The sequence below is a fragment of the Diuraphis noxia genome, unplaced genomic scaffold (genome assembly GCF_037042655.1).
Source record: "Diuraphis noxia isolate RWA-SAM2 unplaced genomic scaffold, SU_Dnox_SAM2 contig0001, whole genome shotgun sequence".
Classification (NCBI taxonomy): Eukaryota; Metazoa; Arthropoda; class Insecta; order Hemiptera; family Aphididae; genus Diuraphis; species Diuraphis noxia.
Window position 1 is genome coordinate 71,422,611 of NW_028301711.1, and position 20,355 is coordinate 71,442,965.

General features: G+C 30.0%; 1 protein-coding gene across 1 annotated transcript; it reads right to left on the reverse strand.

Moving 5' to 3' along the window:
* Positions 1–5,159: 5,159 nt before the first annotated feature.
* On the reverse strand, positions 5,160–19,269 carry LOC107169150 (EF-hand domain-containing family member C2-like). Its single transcript, XM_089215744.1, has 11 exons — positions 19,210–19,269; positions 13,693–13,875; positions 12,146–12,299; positions 11,539–11,768; positions 11,117–11,371; positions 9,289–9,532; positions 7,808–8,074; positions 7,123–7,301; positions 6,646–7,070; positions 6,204–6,306; positions 5,160–5,289 (listed from the first exon to the last, which is right to left on the reverse strand). The coding sequence occupies exons 1-11, from the start codon at positions 19,267–19,269 to the stop codon at positions 5,209–5,211; spliced, it is 2,181 nt and encodes a 726-aa protein (XP_089071870.1). The 3' UTR covers positions 5,160–5,208.
* Between the last annotated feature and the right edge of the window lie 1,086 nt (positions 19,270–20,355).

Sequence of the window (20,355 nt, forward strand, 5' to 3'; positions counted from 1 at the left end):
TAATACATTTTGGGACTTGTGATAATCTTCTGATGAGCCCACTTAGTTTCAAAATTAAAATTTCAGTTTTTTTTTTCCACATCGATTGTCAATAAATCTATAAGTAAAGTTGATTGGTATGAATAAAACGTATACGACTGTATTATATAGTTATATATGGGATCCCCTATAATTATGTCATGGTAAGTCGAAATAGGGCTCTGAATATTCCCGTGAATGTTGCAAACGTTTCGAAAACGCAACTATAGTGTACATAAACGTGTACACGCCACACGGGTGCAACATACATAATATTATCATAGTTAGAAACATTTATGGCTTGGCTACAGTCATGCGAAAACAACAAAACCATAGATTCATATAGAAATATCACGGTGTAAGGTATGCATCATAATGGTATATTGTAATATTTACATATTATATAGGTCGTATATGCGTGTGAAAAACAAGTCTGATGTCGATACGTTTATATGTATACAAAATATGTAGATATATAAACTATTTTAAGATCTATACAGACTATAATATACAGGGTGTGTCTAGTGGCATAGTTTATATTGACTAGGAAATGGTTATTTTGACAGCAAAGACTTGCTTTATCTCGAAAAGGATATAATAATATGATAGTTTCTGAAAGTAACTGAAAGTTTTCTTATACATGATTAGAAAAATCATAAATATTTGAAAACTTTTTTTTACTATTAGGTATGAGTCCAGGAGTAGTGGATAAATATTTTATAGCGCACCTTGCATGTGCTTCTTCACTCTAGTAGTTACCAATTAAAAATTTAAATAACACAGCAACGGTAATGGGCAAATAGGTACTACGCAATATAATTAACTCCTAATAAATCAAAAATAAAACTCCTTATTTTTTGTAATACTAAATGAAATCGTGAAAAAATAACATCTATACTACCTGACAATTACAAAAATACGCATTTTAATTTTTAATCATAATTATATAAATGTTGATTAAAATTAGTGTAATGCTCGCGTGGAATATTTATTTACATAGAATCGCGGCTATCCAAAAATAATATAAAATTATGTGGTAATTATTGTATGATTCCTAAGGCAATTTAATAACATGATATTATATAGTATAATAATAATTGGTAATCATTTTTTCAAAGTCACACTTCAAAAACCACTGTCAAAATTAATATGCAATTAAAATAGTTATTTATTCGTACGTTTAACATTTACTAACGAAATATAGATCCGAACAAAAGTCTATACAAAATTCTATAAATATGGTGCCTATGCTTCATACAAACCATCAAGGAATGTTTTGTCCTTTTGGGTGTTGAAACACCAACCCTAATAAAAAAAAATTTGGCTACGCATGTATTATATTTTATTAATGTAAAATAATAAAAAATAAAAAAAATAATAGTACCTAGTAATAATAATAAATTATTATTATCATATGTTAGGTACCTATGTTACGGTTAGGTACGCACGATGATCACCAACATAATATAATTAAAATTTCAAAATGGGTTGGTGGTATTGGTATAGTAGAAAGTTCAAAAATAAGTTCTAGTCGATAATATCATCATTGTAGTATCTTGCATATTACCGTGTGTTCACTAATTTAGGGAACACTGAATTTCTAGGCTGGATTGTGTTGGAATAAATCGAATTTTTTTTACAAGTTAGTGGTATATACAAATTACAAATACACATTTTCAGATAAATTTCAAATTTTTAACCCTCTCGGTACGCGGCATGCGCAACGCAACTTATTTTTTTTTAATAGCAACTGGTATTTTTAATACCAAATTGGACTGAATTTTTTAAAGTAGTTTTGACCAACTAATCATGGATTTAAAACTAAAATTGACTGAATGAGAGCCATTCAAATTTTAAAAAATATTACATTTTTAGAATTCATTATACAATGCATAAAACCATTTATAATTATTTATTATTGGTTACTTTTTGAATATTTTTACGTTTTTTTTTTTTTTTTTATGCGTGCTTTAAATAAAATTAACATAAAACGGATATAAAATTATTTAATTAAAATTGATTACAACTGTATACGTAAAAATATTCAAAAAGTAACCAATAATAAATAATGATAAATGATTTTATGCATTTTATAATGAATTGTAAAAATGTATTATCTATTAAAATTTGAATGGCTCTCATTCAGTCAATTTTGGTTTTAGCAGTGCTGGTGAGTTGTGGCCTAATCCCTAAATGACGTACAATTTGCAGCCCGGGCTTATGAGAGGTACGTACGAGTTGCAGCCCGGGCTTATGAAAGCTACGTACGAATTGCGGCCATACAATGTATATAATACATATATGATATATATATATATATACTATATGAATATAATATATAGTATATAAACATCACAATATTACGTGTTTTCTAGTATAAATTGTCGTACTTATATTAATATATTTGTCTTGAAAAAAATAAAAGTATTGGTGTGATATAATATTATGATAATAATGTCAAAAAAAAAAATATAACATAATAACATTGTTAAATATTATACAAAAATATAACTTCCCATACATATTGAACATATTTTCGTTTATCGTTATTCGTTTATTGCTATGTATATCTAAAACCGAATCTGCCAGGTACATATAGGTAATAGTTGTATATATTATATAGGTTAAGTTCATAGGTAATGATAGTTACCTACTCGGGCCACAACTCGCACCTACCACTAAAATATTTTCTGGCTGCAACTAACCTATGCCTAAAATATTAATGGTGCTAGAATTCACCGGACTCGAACACCGGAAACGACAAGTCGGGCCGGAACTCACCCACAGCCGGTTTTAGAGCCATGGTTGATTGGTCAAAATGACTTAAAAAAATTCAGTGTATCCGAATTTGATATCAAAAATACCTGTTGCTATGTTTAAAAAAATAAGTTGCGTGGCGCATTGTACCTAACCTAACCGAGAGGGTTAAATTCGATTTATTCCAACATCTCCGGTCGAGAAATTCAGTGTTTCCTAAATTGGTGAACACACGGTATAAATGTAATAATAATATACACATTGCGCAAATCGGTGATAATTGATAATAACATATTGTAATAGTTCGCAGTCTCGGGTAGTCCTACAACGGCGCCTACATACTCGCCTGCTGAATATTATAAACGGTTCATAAAACGCATAATCAAAGTCGAATAACATACAAATAATATTATTTATACCGTAGGGAACACGGCAGCGAACGTTTGTTATGTATTCGTAAACGTTTCACGGGCGGAATAAACCTTCGAGTTGTACGCTGTCATACTACCGCTTTGCGCGATCGTGGCCACTGGCCGTTTGCCAAAAACATTTTGAAACGAAGGTTTTCTCACTCCTCGGGCGGATAACGATAATATGGCGGTCAACTATAATATATTATTATAATACTGCTACGAGATTTAAATCCGTTTCACGGTAGTGCGAAACGGTTTGTGTGTGAAGAGGTCAGTGTTTCAGCGTATGTATATAAAATAAAATAAATGTTATAATATTATAACATTTAAATATTACTGTGTCTCGTATTATTAGAGGTCTTACACCATACATCGACATAATTCCATATTATAGATTTTTTCAATGTATACAGAAAAAGTTGTTGGTAACAGGCCTTAAAAAAATATACTATTTCCAACTATGCCTACTACCGCCTATAGTCATATACTTAGCGAATTAAATTCTTAGATTGGTTATAATTTATTGGTAGGTATAGGTATATTATTGTATGAATAAATCTATATATAATCATAATATATTATGTATAAAAGTAAAAATAATAAAGTGATTGATAGTTATACGGTTTATATGAATGTATATGCTTATAATTATCATTACACAATTTTTTTCGTAATAATATAATAATAATAATACCAACAGTACAATAGTATTTTATCTATAATAACAATAATTAAATAATTAAATAATGAAAGAATCGTAGAAGGGAGGTTAAGTAAATCTTGCAGATCATAAACAAGTAGATAAGACTATCAAGACGTAACAACCAGTTCACTATCGGAATAATTTCAAAAATATAAGCTCGCGACGATGATATACTGTCCTTCCATGTCGCCTCCCCCAGGCCTTGAATTTTACGAAAAATTGCAGTGCGATTGCATGCAACCTACACCTTGGGAAATGAAGCGCCTTCATGCTGATAAACCGTGCGAATCGATTGTTTTAGGGTACCTACGGTAGCGGTTTGCGCATATCTTATGACAGATATGTATTAATAATATTATATTAACGTGTGGGCTGTGCCCCAAAATGATCTAGAGTTCCGGATTTCCCTTTCGCTTCCGTTTTCCCATACCCAAACGTAGTCGGATACGTATATACATTTCATGTTATAAATACGTACCTATACCTAAACAGCTCCGAACGTGCATCGGTATATATATATATATATTGCATTTTATACGCATGTGTTTCAAACCAGTTTTACTTATCATACTTGTACTAGTCTGGTAGTTTAACACGACCTTGCGGGCACCTCAGTGTCGGGAAACTATAAAATAATGCGGTTTGCTCGAAACGGCGGCGGCGGCGGCGGCACCGTTCTTCGTCCGGATAGTATATTATATTATATGAGTAGTACAGGACCCACTCGTTGCCCAGACCGCCACCAAGGCCGGTCAGACTGGTAAAATGTGTACACCGTACACGTAAAAATATATTAAATATTATATATATATATATATATATATATATACCAAAAACAACAAACACACGACACGCGTTTGTCCGCTAAAACCTATAGCTTCAGTCGAATTAAAATGTTGGTCATCGCTTCCTGAATAGCTAATGAAGCCCACACTCACGCACGCACGCTGACCATTGCTGTGAGAGCCCATAATAATAATAAATATTAATATAATTCAATAAAATATTATTATTATTATTGGTAGTAGTATAACGACGACAGCGGGCAACGTGTTCCGAATATAATATTATATAGAAGTCGTTTTGTGATGTGTGTCAAATTGGCATTCTTAGATCGTAATATGCCATGCTCAGCCAGACTCGATGGTATTATTATTTTTATTATTACGTTCGATGGTGATTGGCTAACTCGTCATGCAATAAAATAACGCAGATTATTTTTCGTATAAAAATATTTTTTTAGACTTAACTTTTTCATTAAGCTTGTGTGTTTATAACATCATAGTTTGACTTGAATTTCATTTTTCGTTTTGCTATTCACTGAATCTCCGACCGCAGGCCATCTATGAACTCGTTCACTCGGACCAACACTTTTTTGGGTTTAACGAACAACAGTTCCTGTAACAGATAACGGTTGTGCTTGTATACGACCGAAAAACGGTTTCGTTTATTGTGATTATGTTACGGTCTAGACCAGCGTTCCTCGCTAGGATTTTAGAAACAGCCAAATGAAATTTTTGAAAATTATTTGCGGTCAGCATACATTTTTAATGATAATAATTTAAAATATTAATATTGTCAACTATTTACTAAATTTAGTGGAGAATAATAAAATGAAACAGGATATTTTGTTAGGAAAGGGTTACCATTGTAGAAAAAAGTTCATTAATGAAACAAACGAAACGTTTTTCTTAAACTTATATCGTTTTAGAATCAATTCATATAGTTTATTTTGTACCAATCATTCATATCATTAGCATAGTAATACTATATTAAATGTAATATATATTTATTAAGTTATCAGATAATAATATTTGTTTTATTTAGTTTTTGATTAATTTATTTGATTTAATATTGTTTTTGATGTTGATGAACGTTTCCTCTCTGTTTCTTTTATTATTATCTTAAGTTAAGGTGAAAAGTGACGTTTATTTTATTCACTGTTTATAGAATTTTAGAGTTTAGAATGTACAATTTAATTTTATTGCAGGCCGTAATTTAATTAAATAGCTTGGGTCTGCACAAGATAGTTACTTACTTGAATAATACTAAAGTAGTTATTCTGAAGGGTACTAACAACAAAACCCAATGTATAATACTACCAAAAAATTATGAATGATAAGCTATTCCGAAAGCTTCAGTGGTATTTAGTTTTAAATAGATAAATTTGCACCCTTGATAAGGGTAAAACTAATAAATCTTCGCAATGCGCTATACTACCATAGTTTACCACCCCTTTGGCCCTATCGATACTAAAACCTCCATAGCCCTCACGGTACCCTGCAATATATAATAGTCGTTCACACACTAACCCTGGCCAATCTGGACGGAGGTTCCACCGGATTTTTTACGTAATCCATAAATTCCACCATTTCTTCGTAGTTTACGCTGCATCCATTTTTGGTGTCCTTGAATCTGCAACGATATATTTATTATTGTACACCAGAGTTTATCATCACGAATGACCATAATGACTATTGAGAAAAAAAAAAATTTTCTCTAGTGATCTTAGTCATAACTTCTATAGACATTCTGCTCATCTGAGATTGAGCTTAGCATAGGGACCTATGAATTTGATTTAAATTACGAATGAAAGCCATATTACAATTTACAGTTATTGAATATTATCATCCGAAGCATATTAGTATTATTATTCAGTGACGCACAGAGACATTTTAAGAGCACGTGCAATTAAAAAAAGTTACCATTTTAAGGGTGTACGTCATATTATATTCTTCAATGCTTATTGCTTACCTATTAACAAGAATATCAGTTATTTCCTCGCTCAACGAAATTCTATTGCTTTTCATCGCTTTGATTGCTTTACTGCATTCAATGTATCCTACTTGGTCGGATTTCGATTTTCTGGATCTGAAATTATTCTTTAAGCCATCAAAATGTATAAAACAATGTTTTCTCAATTCGCTTTGCACTACGCTTCTAAACACATCATCCGTAAAAGGTTCAAAAGGATCTGGGCGTTTGTGTATTAGTGACAGTACTGCTCCAGTGTGAGGATCCAGTTCTCCTTCAAAAGACAAAACGTTTCTGAATTCATCTCTGTCCACCAATTCTCGATCCTGAAAATATTTCGTTCGAAATTCGTCTAAGCTCGGGAATCGATTGTTTATCAATTCACGCACTTTGCTTCTAATTGTGACCAAATTGCTGTGTGAGAACTGAAAGAATTGTAATTTTACTTTAAAATTTACCCTATTTTTTAATATTTACCTCTTTTGGATGGTCGATCATGAACTGCAATGTCTTATCGTCGATATCGACGATAATAAACTTGAATTCGTCAATACAAATTTTTACTCCAACCGCTAACTGATGAAAAATGAATAAATCTGCCTGATCTTGGTTTTCACTAAACCCACGTTTTGAACGAAACATTCCACCGCGCATCCCTTGAAAAAAGCACATCAGAATAAATTGATAATAAAATACAATGTGCTACAGTAAAAATGCAAAATTATGAGCAATAAATTATTATTTTCAACATTACGAAGATACATATTATATTATACTCAGTATATGAAAATATTTAAGCTAAATCCTAAAAGTAAAAATAATGGGAAAATCAGGTACAAATTTGTTTTACCTATACAATAGGTCTGATAGATGTCGAGTGTTCCTTATCATAGTGTAAAGTCACAGTAATATACTATATCTATAGGATATGTAAAATTTGAATTCAATGATAACTAATATTGTCTGGGTACGAACAATTATTCTAAGCGAAGATAGTTTATTAGCATATATTAGTATATTACTAAGTGTATTTTGATCTTAAAAATGTTTTAAACGTAGATAATCTCTATTGATTAATAATAGTTTTATTTTTCTTAATCATCAAATTATTATCAATACAATTTAGTAAAATAAGTGCTCACTTCAAAGAACTAAATCATACCTGAATTTGTTTCCCTGTATTCATATATAGCGAATTCCGTATCATCTAAATAGTACTTCAACATGAAATTTCTACCTTGATTAATCGGATCATCGGTTATCATTTTAATTAGAAAGCCAAATATTATTCCTACTCCTCCGTGTTTAATCAAACGTTTTCTCAGTACTTCATCATAGTTCTTCAAAATTATTTCTACTCGTTTTTGATGCAACATTTCTTCTTCGATTTCTCTCATTGTTTTAGGAGCTTCTATTGGATTGAAGGTTCCTAAAACGTAACTTATCAGTGTTAAACATAAACGTTAATGTCAATTATAAATACTTAAATCAACTATAAGTACCTTCTTCTAAATTAGGTATAAATAATAACTAATAACAAATATTTAACAATTATCATTGACATTATACTGTATTTATTAAAATAGCATAAGAGTATTATCAACAGTTCAAAATTTTAATATTTACTATTTAATGTGTTTTGTACAATTATTAAGATGCAATGTTTTTGAGTCAAACTGACTTTTTTTTATAGCTCTCTGTTTAATATATATACATAATATTCGTAAAAAATTAAAGTTCCTACGAAAAATATTTTTGAATTACAACAAAATACCAAAATTTGTTATTTTTCACTGAAATATCTGTACTCAATTTGGAATAAGCACTTGTCTTGGTGGAGCATAAAATCTTGTTTTAGTTTGCGCATTTACACTACTCAATAGACCATTACCTAGCACTATGCTGTATGCGCGAGCACGAAACGTTCTTATTCTGAGTATAATTATAAACAGTGTCTAATTTTGTCAAAATTTTAATTTAGAATAGGTATCTATGAAAAAACTGTTATTTAATTTTTGGTTTCAAAATAAACTACTAATAAGGAACTTTGTTTTATATGTTCAAGGCTTTTGAAATAAGCATTTTTATTAATACTTATTGAAAAAATCTAAAATAAATTAAATTTTATGTCTATAAATAATAATATCTTAAAGAATCAAAATATTTTGAAAATTATACCATACATAGTAAATGCTAAACATTATTATAAACATTTTAAGTATTTAAGATTATTTGTTTTTGAATATAACAACAAAATAAAAACACTTTGTCAAAAACTATTTCTGCGTAAAAAAAACTTATTATTTCGGATTTTCTTGAACGTAGGTACCTATTGAAGATTTTTATTCTGATCTTCTAAAAGTTGATCTAGATACACTTTTCTACCAGAAAAGATAATCAAAGCATTTTTTTCTACCAACAATCGTCAATTATGTATACATAATATCACAATAAAAACATATCATTTTAAAATCAATAAATTTTTTCCTAAGCTCAGAATAAAATAGCATATAGTTATAACATAATATAACTGATACTGAAAATAAATCAATATAATTCATTCTATCAAATTTACTCGATTGTTGATAGAATTATGTTATTATTTTCTAAATTTAATTTTAATCTGTTAATAATTACACTAACCTAATTTGTATACATTTGTATAAAAGCTTTTGGTAAATTCGTCACACGAAACCAGGACGATAGAGCGACTATACACGTTTAGAACTTGTCCGATGAACAAATCTGTACAATGATAATACGACACTTTTTGTGCATCCCAAAGCTGAGAATCCATTGTATAGTAAAACGTATTTTTGTTTGTCGTCATAACGTTAAGTATGTCTTGTTTGACATTGTGGCCAGGCTGTAAACACCACGGACCTTCCTGGAAATGCAACAAACATGTTCATACAATGGTATTTTATACTATATTATGTGCCACACAGCGATGCGTTTTGAAACACATTCTAATACCGTTGTAAAATAATTAAAACTTTAAGATTCAATAAAAAGTAAGTTTTGTCCGTTTGTCTTATTGTTCGGTGTTCAAGGTAATCTACCTATATGGCTATATAATATACAGAATGATTCAATATAAGAATGGACATTCCCATTTTTCGTTTAATAATACATTTATTCGAATTCTGATTGTTAAAATTTTTAAATATACCAACCTATAGTCATTACTTTCAAGTTTTTATAGTTATATTGTTCTATGTACTGAAGGAGTGTCTTGTAGCAATACAAACTTGTTTTTTTTTTTTTTAATTTTGTCCCCAATTTAAAATTTAAACACGTTTTTTTTTGCTATTAAAAGTTGAATTATTATTACATATATACTATTAAAAATAGTAATCCTAAAAAAATGGATTTAAAAAAATGTAAAATAGTTATAATAATATTGGATTTAATATTTGTTAAACTCGACTATTTGTCTAAATGATAGATAAACAAAAATAGTGAAATATTTAAATCACCAATATGGACCTATTATCATTTATTAAAGTTAAATAACTCAAAACTATTCTCGTTAGTATTTTCAATTTAACATGTCAATATAATCATGACAAATTATCCGCTTAAATAATTTACTGTATTAAAAAAGGGGTTTGACAGAGAGAAAGTTGACATTTGAAAGATTGCATGTTAACAGAGGAAAAATTAACCTTTTTTTTAAAAGTCGTTATGTAAACTGTGGCAAAAAAAATTTGATATTTTTCAATCTATGACAAAACACAAAACCGAGTATATACAAACCGTATAAATATATTTTATGTACTCAGTATGTACTGTGATATGACATATCGATAAGATAAATTAAATAAGTACCTTAATCATAATATTATATACGTATCTATATGTCATTATGTACATTGTACCTACGTATATCATTTATCACTTAATTAATTATGTTATGTTGCATATAAATTTATTGCAGTAACATAAATCTAAATGTATTTTTAGGTTTTAACGCAACATACTAAATATTGGTTCCTTCGCTTGTAATAATACTACTTATTAGTTTTAGACGTCAGTAGAAATAGTGTAAGAAGCTTAATATTGATTTTAACATGGAGAACAATATTTACTGATTATTTTAAACTTAAATAATAGTCAAAAATAAGTAGTTATAATATGGCTATGTCCTATGTCATGACACGTATTATACATTATTATAACTAATTAAACATGCTGTTTTATCGGTATGTATATAAAGTAATAATTATTAGGTATATATAAAATAAATCGCCACAGTTTGTATATAATGTATCTTATCTGTCTTGTTTCAGATAGCATATAATGGTAATTATAATGGTCTTAAAGTACACATAAAAATTTAAAAAAATCAGATATTAAATAATTGCATTATTGAAGAAGAAAGTGGGGGGGGGGGGGGGGGGTGAGTACGCTTGGTGAACCATCGTGTATATGTATATAAAGTTATGCAGCATATAATCTGTATACTTACTTTTGGTAACCGTTGTCTTTTCACGATTATCTTACGACGTATTCCAGTAACTTTGTTTTCATCAACAATTTCTTCAGCTAACTCCATCGTATCGTCGACGAGGTAATAAAGGACTTCATAGAAATGCAATTCGCCCTCCATTTGGTTACGGTCATCCCAATAGCCCCTAAATCGCAAGATCAGAGTGTCGAAGCCGTTCGGAGGTAGGTTCCTTGCTATATTCGCTTTATTTTTTGACGTGACATCCAAAGCGGTCTGGAAAAATTGCAATATTAAAACGCTGTTGTCCTGCAATGTGGATTACACGATACGAATATTATATTATTATTATTATTATTATAATCGGAATTCGGAATTCTCAAATAATAATAATAATAATACTAATAATAACTGATCGCATGCAAAATAATACAGTACATCACTTTTTTCCTGTACTCAAAATATGGATCTTCTGGAATCGGTTCGTTTTCTTTTGCAGGTACTCCCATCGTGTGCAAGAAATCTCTAGTATATGGGTCGACACCTGTGATTCTCAACTCTTTTCCGTAAAAGATGACCGTAGTGCCGACAACTAAATCGGGTAGCCTGTAATAGGGCCCAGTTTCTTGATCACAGCCAGGTAACGGTATTTTTTGTTTTTTTATGAAACAACCTAATACCGATTTAATTAATATTATAATAAAATACAAACATAATTTCAAATTTAATATACATTTTCATATGAAACTTGTTATACGTGTTTTATAATAAGAAAGGTTATTACCCTTCAACATTTCATTTTGATCGTTATGGGTCGTATCATAATTATTCAACTGTTTTAACTATTTAAAAGCTCTATATAGTCCGTATACCGAAAAAAATATATTATTTATGTTTCAGTTTCTTTATATTATTATCACTATTTTCCGTGTTTTTTTTATTTATACTACGCATTAATTGTGTGTTTTAAAATTAAAATCGTTTTTTTTTTTTTTAATTTTAAACCCGTTATGGATTTTTAACTATAAATAGGTACAATTGTATGAGAACCTTGTGGGCAGCCGCTGTTCGATCTCGACGGCTCGTTTACTTGAATCGTTTCGTCCACCAAAAAATAAATGATATTGAGCCGTTTTAGAATGTAATCTATTCCTGCGTAGCCTCCACGGCCAGACTTTTTGTGAAAAGCATGAAAAGTGAGAACCTATAATACAAACAACATAATAATATCATGTATATATATATGTTCGACTCGTGTCATTCGTTTCTTCGTTTATTTCCAAACTGCATAAACATTATATGCATTTATTTTCTGTTCGGATCGAGTAGAATTGATTGTATTAATGTACACCGCTACTCTATAGTTCAGTACACAAACCGTACAGTCGTGTCGTTTAAAACCGGACCGAAACCAAATAAGTAAAACGATACCCCAAATTACAGCGGACGTTTACTTTGTTTGTAATGAAATCGAATTTCGTACAACAGATGAAAAAAAAAGAATAAATAAAGAAAACTACCAAAATGAACCGTTCGCACATCGTATTGATCGTGGTACACTTCTCGTACTCACGCACTGCCCTCGCTAACCTTCTGTTTACCTGCCAAAATTTCTGCGAGGCAGCAGATAATAATCGAAATTCGAGAGCATTCTACAGAAATAATTCCATACACGGTTTATTATTATATACACTCGTTATAACAGATATCTAGCCCATCAATCTGCTGTCCACGATTGGAATCATTTTGTAATATATATATTATGATGTTTAAACAACATATGTAAGAATATGTACCGAGTCCCAACGAGATATTAAATTACTGCGTCAAATATACTTATGGCTGGCAGGTACCTAACTCATGTGCTTAAGTAGATATTTTTCTTTCTCATGGTGTGTGTACCAATATTGTGTGACGTTATGTTCTTCTCGGTTGCATCCAAAATCTTGCGAATTCGACTCCAAAAACACCGATACACATAACCGCACACTTTATCGACTTATTAGTCATTGCGCATCCAAAAACCGCACATTATTTTGAACCAACGAACCTCGTGTGTTCCTGACGCCGAAAACTTTTACCAAGTTTACCAAAAAGCGTTATATTTTGTTTTAAATAATAATTGTGATATTCTTGCAGCGCCCCAAAATAAAAAAATTACTTATATGTTCGAAAATCAGATGAAATCGTTATTGTATAATAATAATACGTAGAAAAAATATATAAATCTAATGTTATCTATAATCTATAATTATTGTGATGATTACCTACTTACATAATAGTTACATGATGGGAATTTCTTTTGTACCTATTATTTTTTTCAAATAAATATATAGATAAGTAACAAACAATATATTTACAAATATATTGATTTTTAGGTTACCATAAAATTTTTGATTTTTAGATACAACAATCTTTAAAAAAAAAAGTGAGCGGTTCTAAAATAAGTATATTGTGTGGTTTATGAATTCAGTGCTCTGTTTGACAAATCAATATAATATACCTACTCAAAACACATCTCGTGTTAGCTAAGTGTTAAACGCGTACTATATTATTTATTATCACATACCTACGTCTGTTTATCTATAAATGTTTACCTCTTTATCGTCAAACGCCAACCAATTGCGCTTGTTGATAACGTTGTGGCCTTTGGCCAACATCACCATGGCCACATCTGCATCACAAAACAAGGGTTCATTTTTTTTTTCTATCGACTTGATAAACCTCACGTTGTTGATGGATTCCAAATCACTTCCTATTGGATATTTATCTTTGATTTCCTGTAAAAAATGCAAGCGTCGTGTTACATAGAATATTCAATTTTTTTTTATGTAACCATCGTTTTAATACGTTATTCCCGTATATACCAGACGAATGTCGTTTGAAATTGCGAGCTTAATTCGTTGAGATATTATTGTTGTGTTTGACTAGAATTTTTGAAAAACTTATTTTCATAAAAATCTATAAGCTAGGAAAAGTTTAACAAATAAAATGCCCCAATAATTTTATTTCTGTATGAAGGTATGTATGTAGCACGAGTTGAACGACTTAGGCGATGATTGATTACGGTAACAAAATATAATTTGAAAATAATTTTTGGTCAATATTTCTAGATGATGTACCAACTGTGAAAAATTCGAGAAATTTATACGTATCAGAATATTATTTTACGCGTTATTTATAATCTATATCTAAAAATAGTAGGTACTATAGCAAGATAAGACTACTGGAACTTTTTCATGCGATAATCATATCGTGCATGGAAATATAATAACAAAACGCTCTGCATCTGCAACTGTAAAAATTGCAATCAATGTATGTAAAACACTAAAATACGATTAACCAAATTACTTAAGAAAAAAAAAACAAAATAGAATCTCCATTTGAGTGTTCGACACGTTTATACTCATTCCTGTGAAACGCTTTCGTGTATTATTAAACTTGTATGTATATATTTACGTAATATATAACTATACCTAATTCACATGAAAGTACCTATACCTATACTTACAGTAACGACGTCGGCAAAACTGTGAAAAAATAAAAATGCAAATGGAATGTATTTATCGTCAAAACACATAATAATATTGTATTATGGATAAAACATAAAACTTTGCAATAGTTTGCCTCCAATTTTAATGTATATAATATTATTACGGAACATTGCGCGCGTTTATCTCTTAGCTACCTATATATATATATATATATATGTATATGTATAGGGTATAGCTCGAACAATATATTGGCGAGAAAATTACTAAAATAACGTTTGTATTAATATTGGAATTTGTATTAACGGAAACGTAGTCGATTCTTAGGTATATATATATAAGGTCATTATTTATTTCATTTTACTCATTTTGAAAACGGTTTCAGGGACATAGTGAACCGTGCATAAACTAATTAAGTCCACACTTGAGATTAGTAAAAAATAGAAATATACCTATCAATTATTGAATCCAAAGAATCTTTTTTATTTTCTATGTCTGTATTATATTATGCGTGATCCTATAGTTCTGGTTGAAAAAGAAATAATAACTGTGTCCAACACTGAATTAATAGCTAGTACCTATTATACAGATAAATTACCGAATTTAACCAAAATAAATATATTATAACTAAATAAAACGAAATTAGAATGAAAAAAATACAACCATAAATAATTGTTACCAAATTTACTAAGAAAAAGATTTTACCGATAAAACCTAATGTTAAAAAAAAATTTGAAACATTCCTCAATACTATAAGTTGGTCAAAAAAAGTCAATACTTTTAAAATGTTACCATGTATGAAAAACTTAAATATAAATATTTAGTGAAAATTTCAAATGTTTACAGTAATTAGTTTTTGAGCAACATCAAAAAAATAAAATACATTCTTCAAAAATTGGTTTAGCTTAGAAATTTCCAATTTTTTGCCGTTGCTTTGTGAATCTATGACGTCCTAAAAACACCAACTAGGTTAACTTTTCTGTCAGAAAAGATGCTTATGTCCAAAATCGGAGAATTTCCACTACCTATTCTAAATTTGAATGACAAACATTAAAAAAACACAAATCATTGTTAATACAGTATTACAATCATTGCTTCGGTAAGAATCTAATATTTTCGTTATAAAAATGTGCAACACAAGGCAATAGTGTTTATACAGGTAGCTTATAGACTAAAAAACTACTAAACCCAGTGTCGGCCTGGTACTAAAAAGGGCCCCCAAACATGTTGTTTCATAAAATGATAAAAAAAAATGATTATAAGTAGTGAAATATTATATTTTTAATAGTATCGGGGCACCTCGACATAAATACCGCCGGGGGCCCCGAATGCGTTCGCGGCCTGGCGGCCATGGCCGGCCCCGACACTGACTAAACCAATTTGTACGAAAGACTCATTGGTTGTTCTCAGAGGTTAGACGTATCAACAGAAAGTTTAGGGAATGGATAGAACCACTTTAAAAAATATACCAAGCATATTATAGAATCAGTTCACAGAGCTAGGTATACCGAGATACACTGACATAGTTTTTTTTGTCCCAGAGGAAAATCGAGTTATAATATACATATATACAGCTATGCTGTTGCTACAAATATTATTATCTACATTACGAACCTATTATTTAGCATATTTTACTACCTATACATTGTAATATAGATTAAAGACATTATTAAATGTATTAGCAAACACACGCTATATATAGCGGTGACGGACGCCACGATATAATAGACACATAATAACAACGATACATTGATTGTTATAATTATTATTATTATTATTACCACGGTCTTCGGACCGGAAGCGGAAACGCCGAAACGGTGACAAAGACTATTTGTGCACAGACGAAATTCACGTTTGGCTATAAGTTATAACGCAATAAATATGATATTGTATATTTATATATACATACAATACGCGTGTACGTGGCGTATTACACTGTTATGGTCTGTGACCTTCGGTCGTTACTCTTTACGCTACCCGCAGAGTTTTCGTAGGATATATTATTATTATTATAAATAGCGAACCGAAATAATGACTATGGCAAACGACGGAGCCGTGAAAATTTGCGTTATGTGCCGTCGATATATAATATATATATGTAAACTTTTGTATAGGTAGAAAATATAGTACAGCTGCTGTAGTTACATAGACACACACACACACACACACGATTTGGACACATGGTCGTAGTATACCTATAGAGTGGTCCAAACGTATAATAATATTATATATAGATACACAAGCACTATTTGCTCGACGAAAAATATATTTCCTTAGATTTTTTTTTTTTTTTGCTTTATCAATTTTTTCACTCAAATTCTGAAAATTGATTTGTTCGATAATTAATCTGGCGGCGGACGCGAATATACCAGTCTATAATATAATATCGTATACTATATTTTTTTTTTTTTTATTTAAAATTAAGCCGCAACAACATAGATTATTGGCTGAAGTTAAATTTAACATATGGTGATAAAAGGAGGGATATTTATACAATTCAAGCTTGGGGTGTGAAGGTGTGTTTAGATTAGGTTATATAATTTAGATAATTTTAAAAAGGTAAATATCTTCTGAGTGTTGTCGGGGTCAGGACCAAGAGCTTCGTAGAGATTGTCAGCTAAAAGTATACTATATTATATTATGATATCTGCCTATTTTGTAAATACGTGCTGTAGTGAACCGACGATATATATATTATTATAAATTTTATTTTATTTTATTTTAACGCGTACCAGGCACGAGATGATGGACGGTTTTCGACGTGGGAAACATATAATATAATATGTAATAATAATATAAAATACGCGTTGTAGTCTCACTTCACCCGGTTTGAAATGATACAGCCGAGACAATGATAATAATATGTCGAAACATAATTCGATTGTAAAAAAGTGTCAAACATTCTTTAAAAAATGTATACGTAGGTATACATCGCATTTGAACACCGTTAAAAATTGAAGAACATTTTTTAGTCCTTCAAAAAAAAAAAAAAGTATACATAAATATAATAAAATCTTTTGCGATGCCAATTGATATATTTATAGGTAGGTATTGGGAGATTTTTTTCGTTATCCAGGCGATATCTCAATAGATAAAAGATTCTGAGCGGGGTGACAATGATGTGTGTTTATTCATTTGTTGCCTGAAGACACCTTTTATAGAAAAAAAACTCTTCGATCATCTACTTCGATGGAGGTTTCTGGTAGCAAATTGGATCTAGTTGTTACTTTTGACCTCGGGGAAGTCAAAGTTGAAAATTCTCAGTAGGTTATTATAATAATAAGGGGATAAATACAAACATTTGTTAATATTATTAAAATAATTCTCATGCTAACCTTGACAACTAAAAAGTTATACCGTATTACTTTACGTCATGGTTTGATTTATTTAAGCTTTTTTTTATAGAAATATCCATAAACTGTATATTTAATCAATGTTTTCGTTTAAGTAGTAATTTGAAATAGGATAAAACGTATCATTTTATTTTATTTCAACGTTGAAATAAAGATTTGGATTAATAGGTAAGATAAGCTAGATAGGTGTTGTGGTCGTCACAGATAATCTGAACTTATATATACGGACATCGAACTCAAAAAGTTGTAAGTGTAATGTGTATAAATTAATAATTATTTGTAAATTTATTATTAGAACAATATGTATTTATGTTTATTTTTTTTTTCTACTTTTTAATATATAGGTAATGAGAATAATTTTTTATGCATATAAATAATTACCTATAATATAAATTAAATACTAGAATGATGATGTATATTTTTAATAAAAAGAATAAACAAGATTTACATTATCAACGTGAAAATTACGATTATCCTGTATTTCTATTTAAAAATAATATCGAACCCTCTCCCGAAATTTGTTTTCAGCTACGGCCTTCATTATAGTTATATTTATTGTTTGAAGACAGTATCATTATGCATATTATAAATGATCATGACTCGACGATGTTAATGGAATAATGTGACACTTTTGAAGAAGGTATATACTTATGTGGTGGAGGCGTCGTCCGAATAAGACAATATTATAATTATCAGTAGGTATTTATTTTCTGTACACAATACATATTGCATTAAACAATCATTGTCAGTGGATGAAGTCACTATATCAATGCGTTATATAGGATGTTATTTTTAACGGATTGGAGCTAGCACAGGTGTCGGCCTTGTTCGGCAGAGGTACCGAGACTTTTTCGAAATCCTACTCCCTATGACCCTATTCGAGTTACGGTTTTCCCACGGCGCCTTTCACCGAGTCAGAGCGTGACTAATCATAAGGTTTACCACGCCGCCTTTTAGTCTTCCAATATTTGTTTTAGACCAGATAATGTTTCTCAGCATCCCTGTAAATATATAGACACCGTCACGCCGCGGTTTAATCCATACTTATTCCTTGGCACATATACTTTGAGGTACACTGCGGTACACAGTCGCTAAACATTTTTTTAATACCGTATGATATACCTATTAACTACCTAACTGCTTACCTATCGTATCTGTACAGAAATACGATTCGTCAAGAAACTACGTCTGTATAGCGTTCCGAGAAAATCAGCAGTAATAATATATAGACAATATAAAAATGACCTATATAAAATGAAAAAGAACTCACCATGTACGACTGGTAGATACCAGGTATTTTTGGCAACAGTGAACTACCGCATTGGTTCATTTTGGTACCGGAACCTAATAACAATAACGATCAAATATGTATTTTCGAGATGACGATAATGTGCTGGAATATTGACTGTCTGTATCCCGGGAAACCGTTCGTTAGTTTCTAATGTCCACTACGATAATAATATTTTCATATTATACTTATATTTGTGCTGTATGTACATAGCATCGATATTATAACAATGAATCATGACCTTGGAGCCGAATTCATCTGTTTCTTTCTAATACATAACGTAGGTACCCATATAATATAGTTATCTCTGTATTTTTTTTAAACAGCTGTTAAGAGAAATTTTAATTTTTCGTTTTGTGAGCAGCTGAAGCTGTTGAGATTATTTATTTATTCTCTTTTTGAAATATAAAGCATACAATTTAACATCTATACTATATATATATCAGAATATCAGATTCTATGTATCTATATCCATGGTTTAAATAATATATAAGATCATAATATATTTTATATTTATTACTGTGCAGCGTTATGACTACTCTCAGCAAGAGATGCATTCAATATAAAATATTGTATGTTATTTGAATATTAGATTGCAATAAAATAGCATTCGACTGATAACGTTTGGTGCAATTTTTTTTTTTAGACTACGTATTTTCCAAATTGTTATCGAACTATATTTTAGTCAACTCCAGCCGATTGCACGAAATAGGTCTTGTACCTGTCAATTTCAGAATAATTTTTTATTCAAATCTTGATCTATAATATATATCAAAGAATCTCAACATTGCCTGTTTGTTCGGGCTAATCTATGAAACTACTTAACCGATTAAATCTTTTTACAATCAAATAGCTACACTATTCCATGGATAGTATAATTTTTGTTTATGATAGGGTGGCTATTGGTTAAATTAATTAGCGATTTGTTATGAGGTACCAATTTTAAAAATTGTTTCACCTTTACAAAGCTAAACTTCGTCATCGTTCGCATCCAAACTGTTATCAATTATTTTTCAATTGTTGAACAATCTGGTCTAAATATTGTATAAAGAAACAAAAAAATAATATATAGTACTGTAAGACGAAGAGAATAAAACCAATAAGTTTGTCGGACCGTACACAATTTTA

Excerpts from the sequence above, each read along its gene's own strand:
- LOC107169150 (XM_089215744.1), bottom strand. The coding sequence starts at position 19,269 with ATGAACCAATGCGGTAGTTCACTGTTGCCAAAAATACCTGGTATCTAC. Across the intron at positions 12,300-13,692 it reads TGGCGTTTGACGATAAAGAG|GTTCTCACTTTTCATGCTTT; the intron begins GTAAACATTTAT and ends TTTGTATTATAG. Across the intron at positions 5,290-6,203 it reads CTCCGTCCAGATTGGCCAGG|GAACTGTTGTTCGTTAAACC; the intron begins GTTAGTGTGTGA and ends TATCTGTTACAG.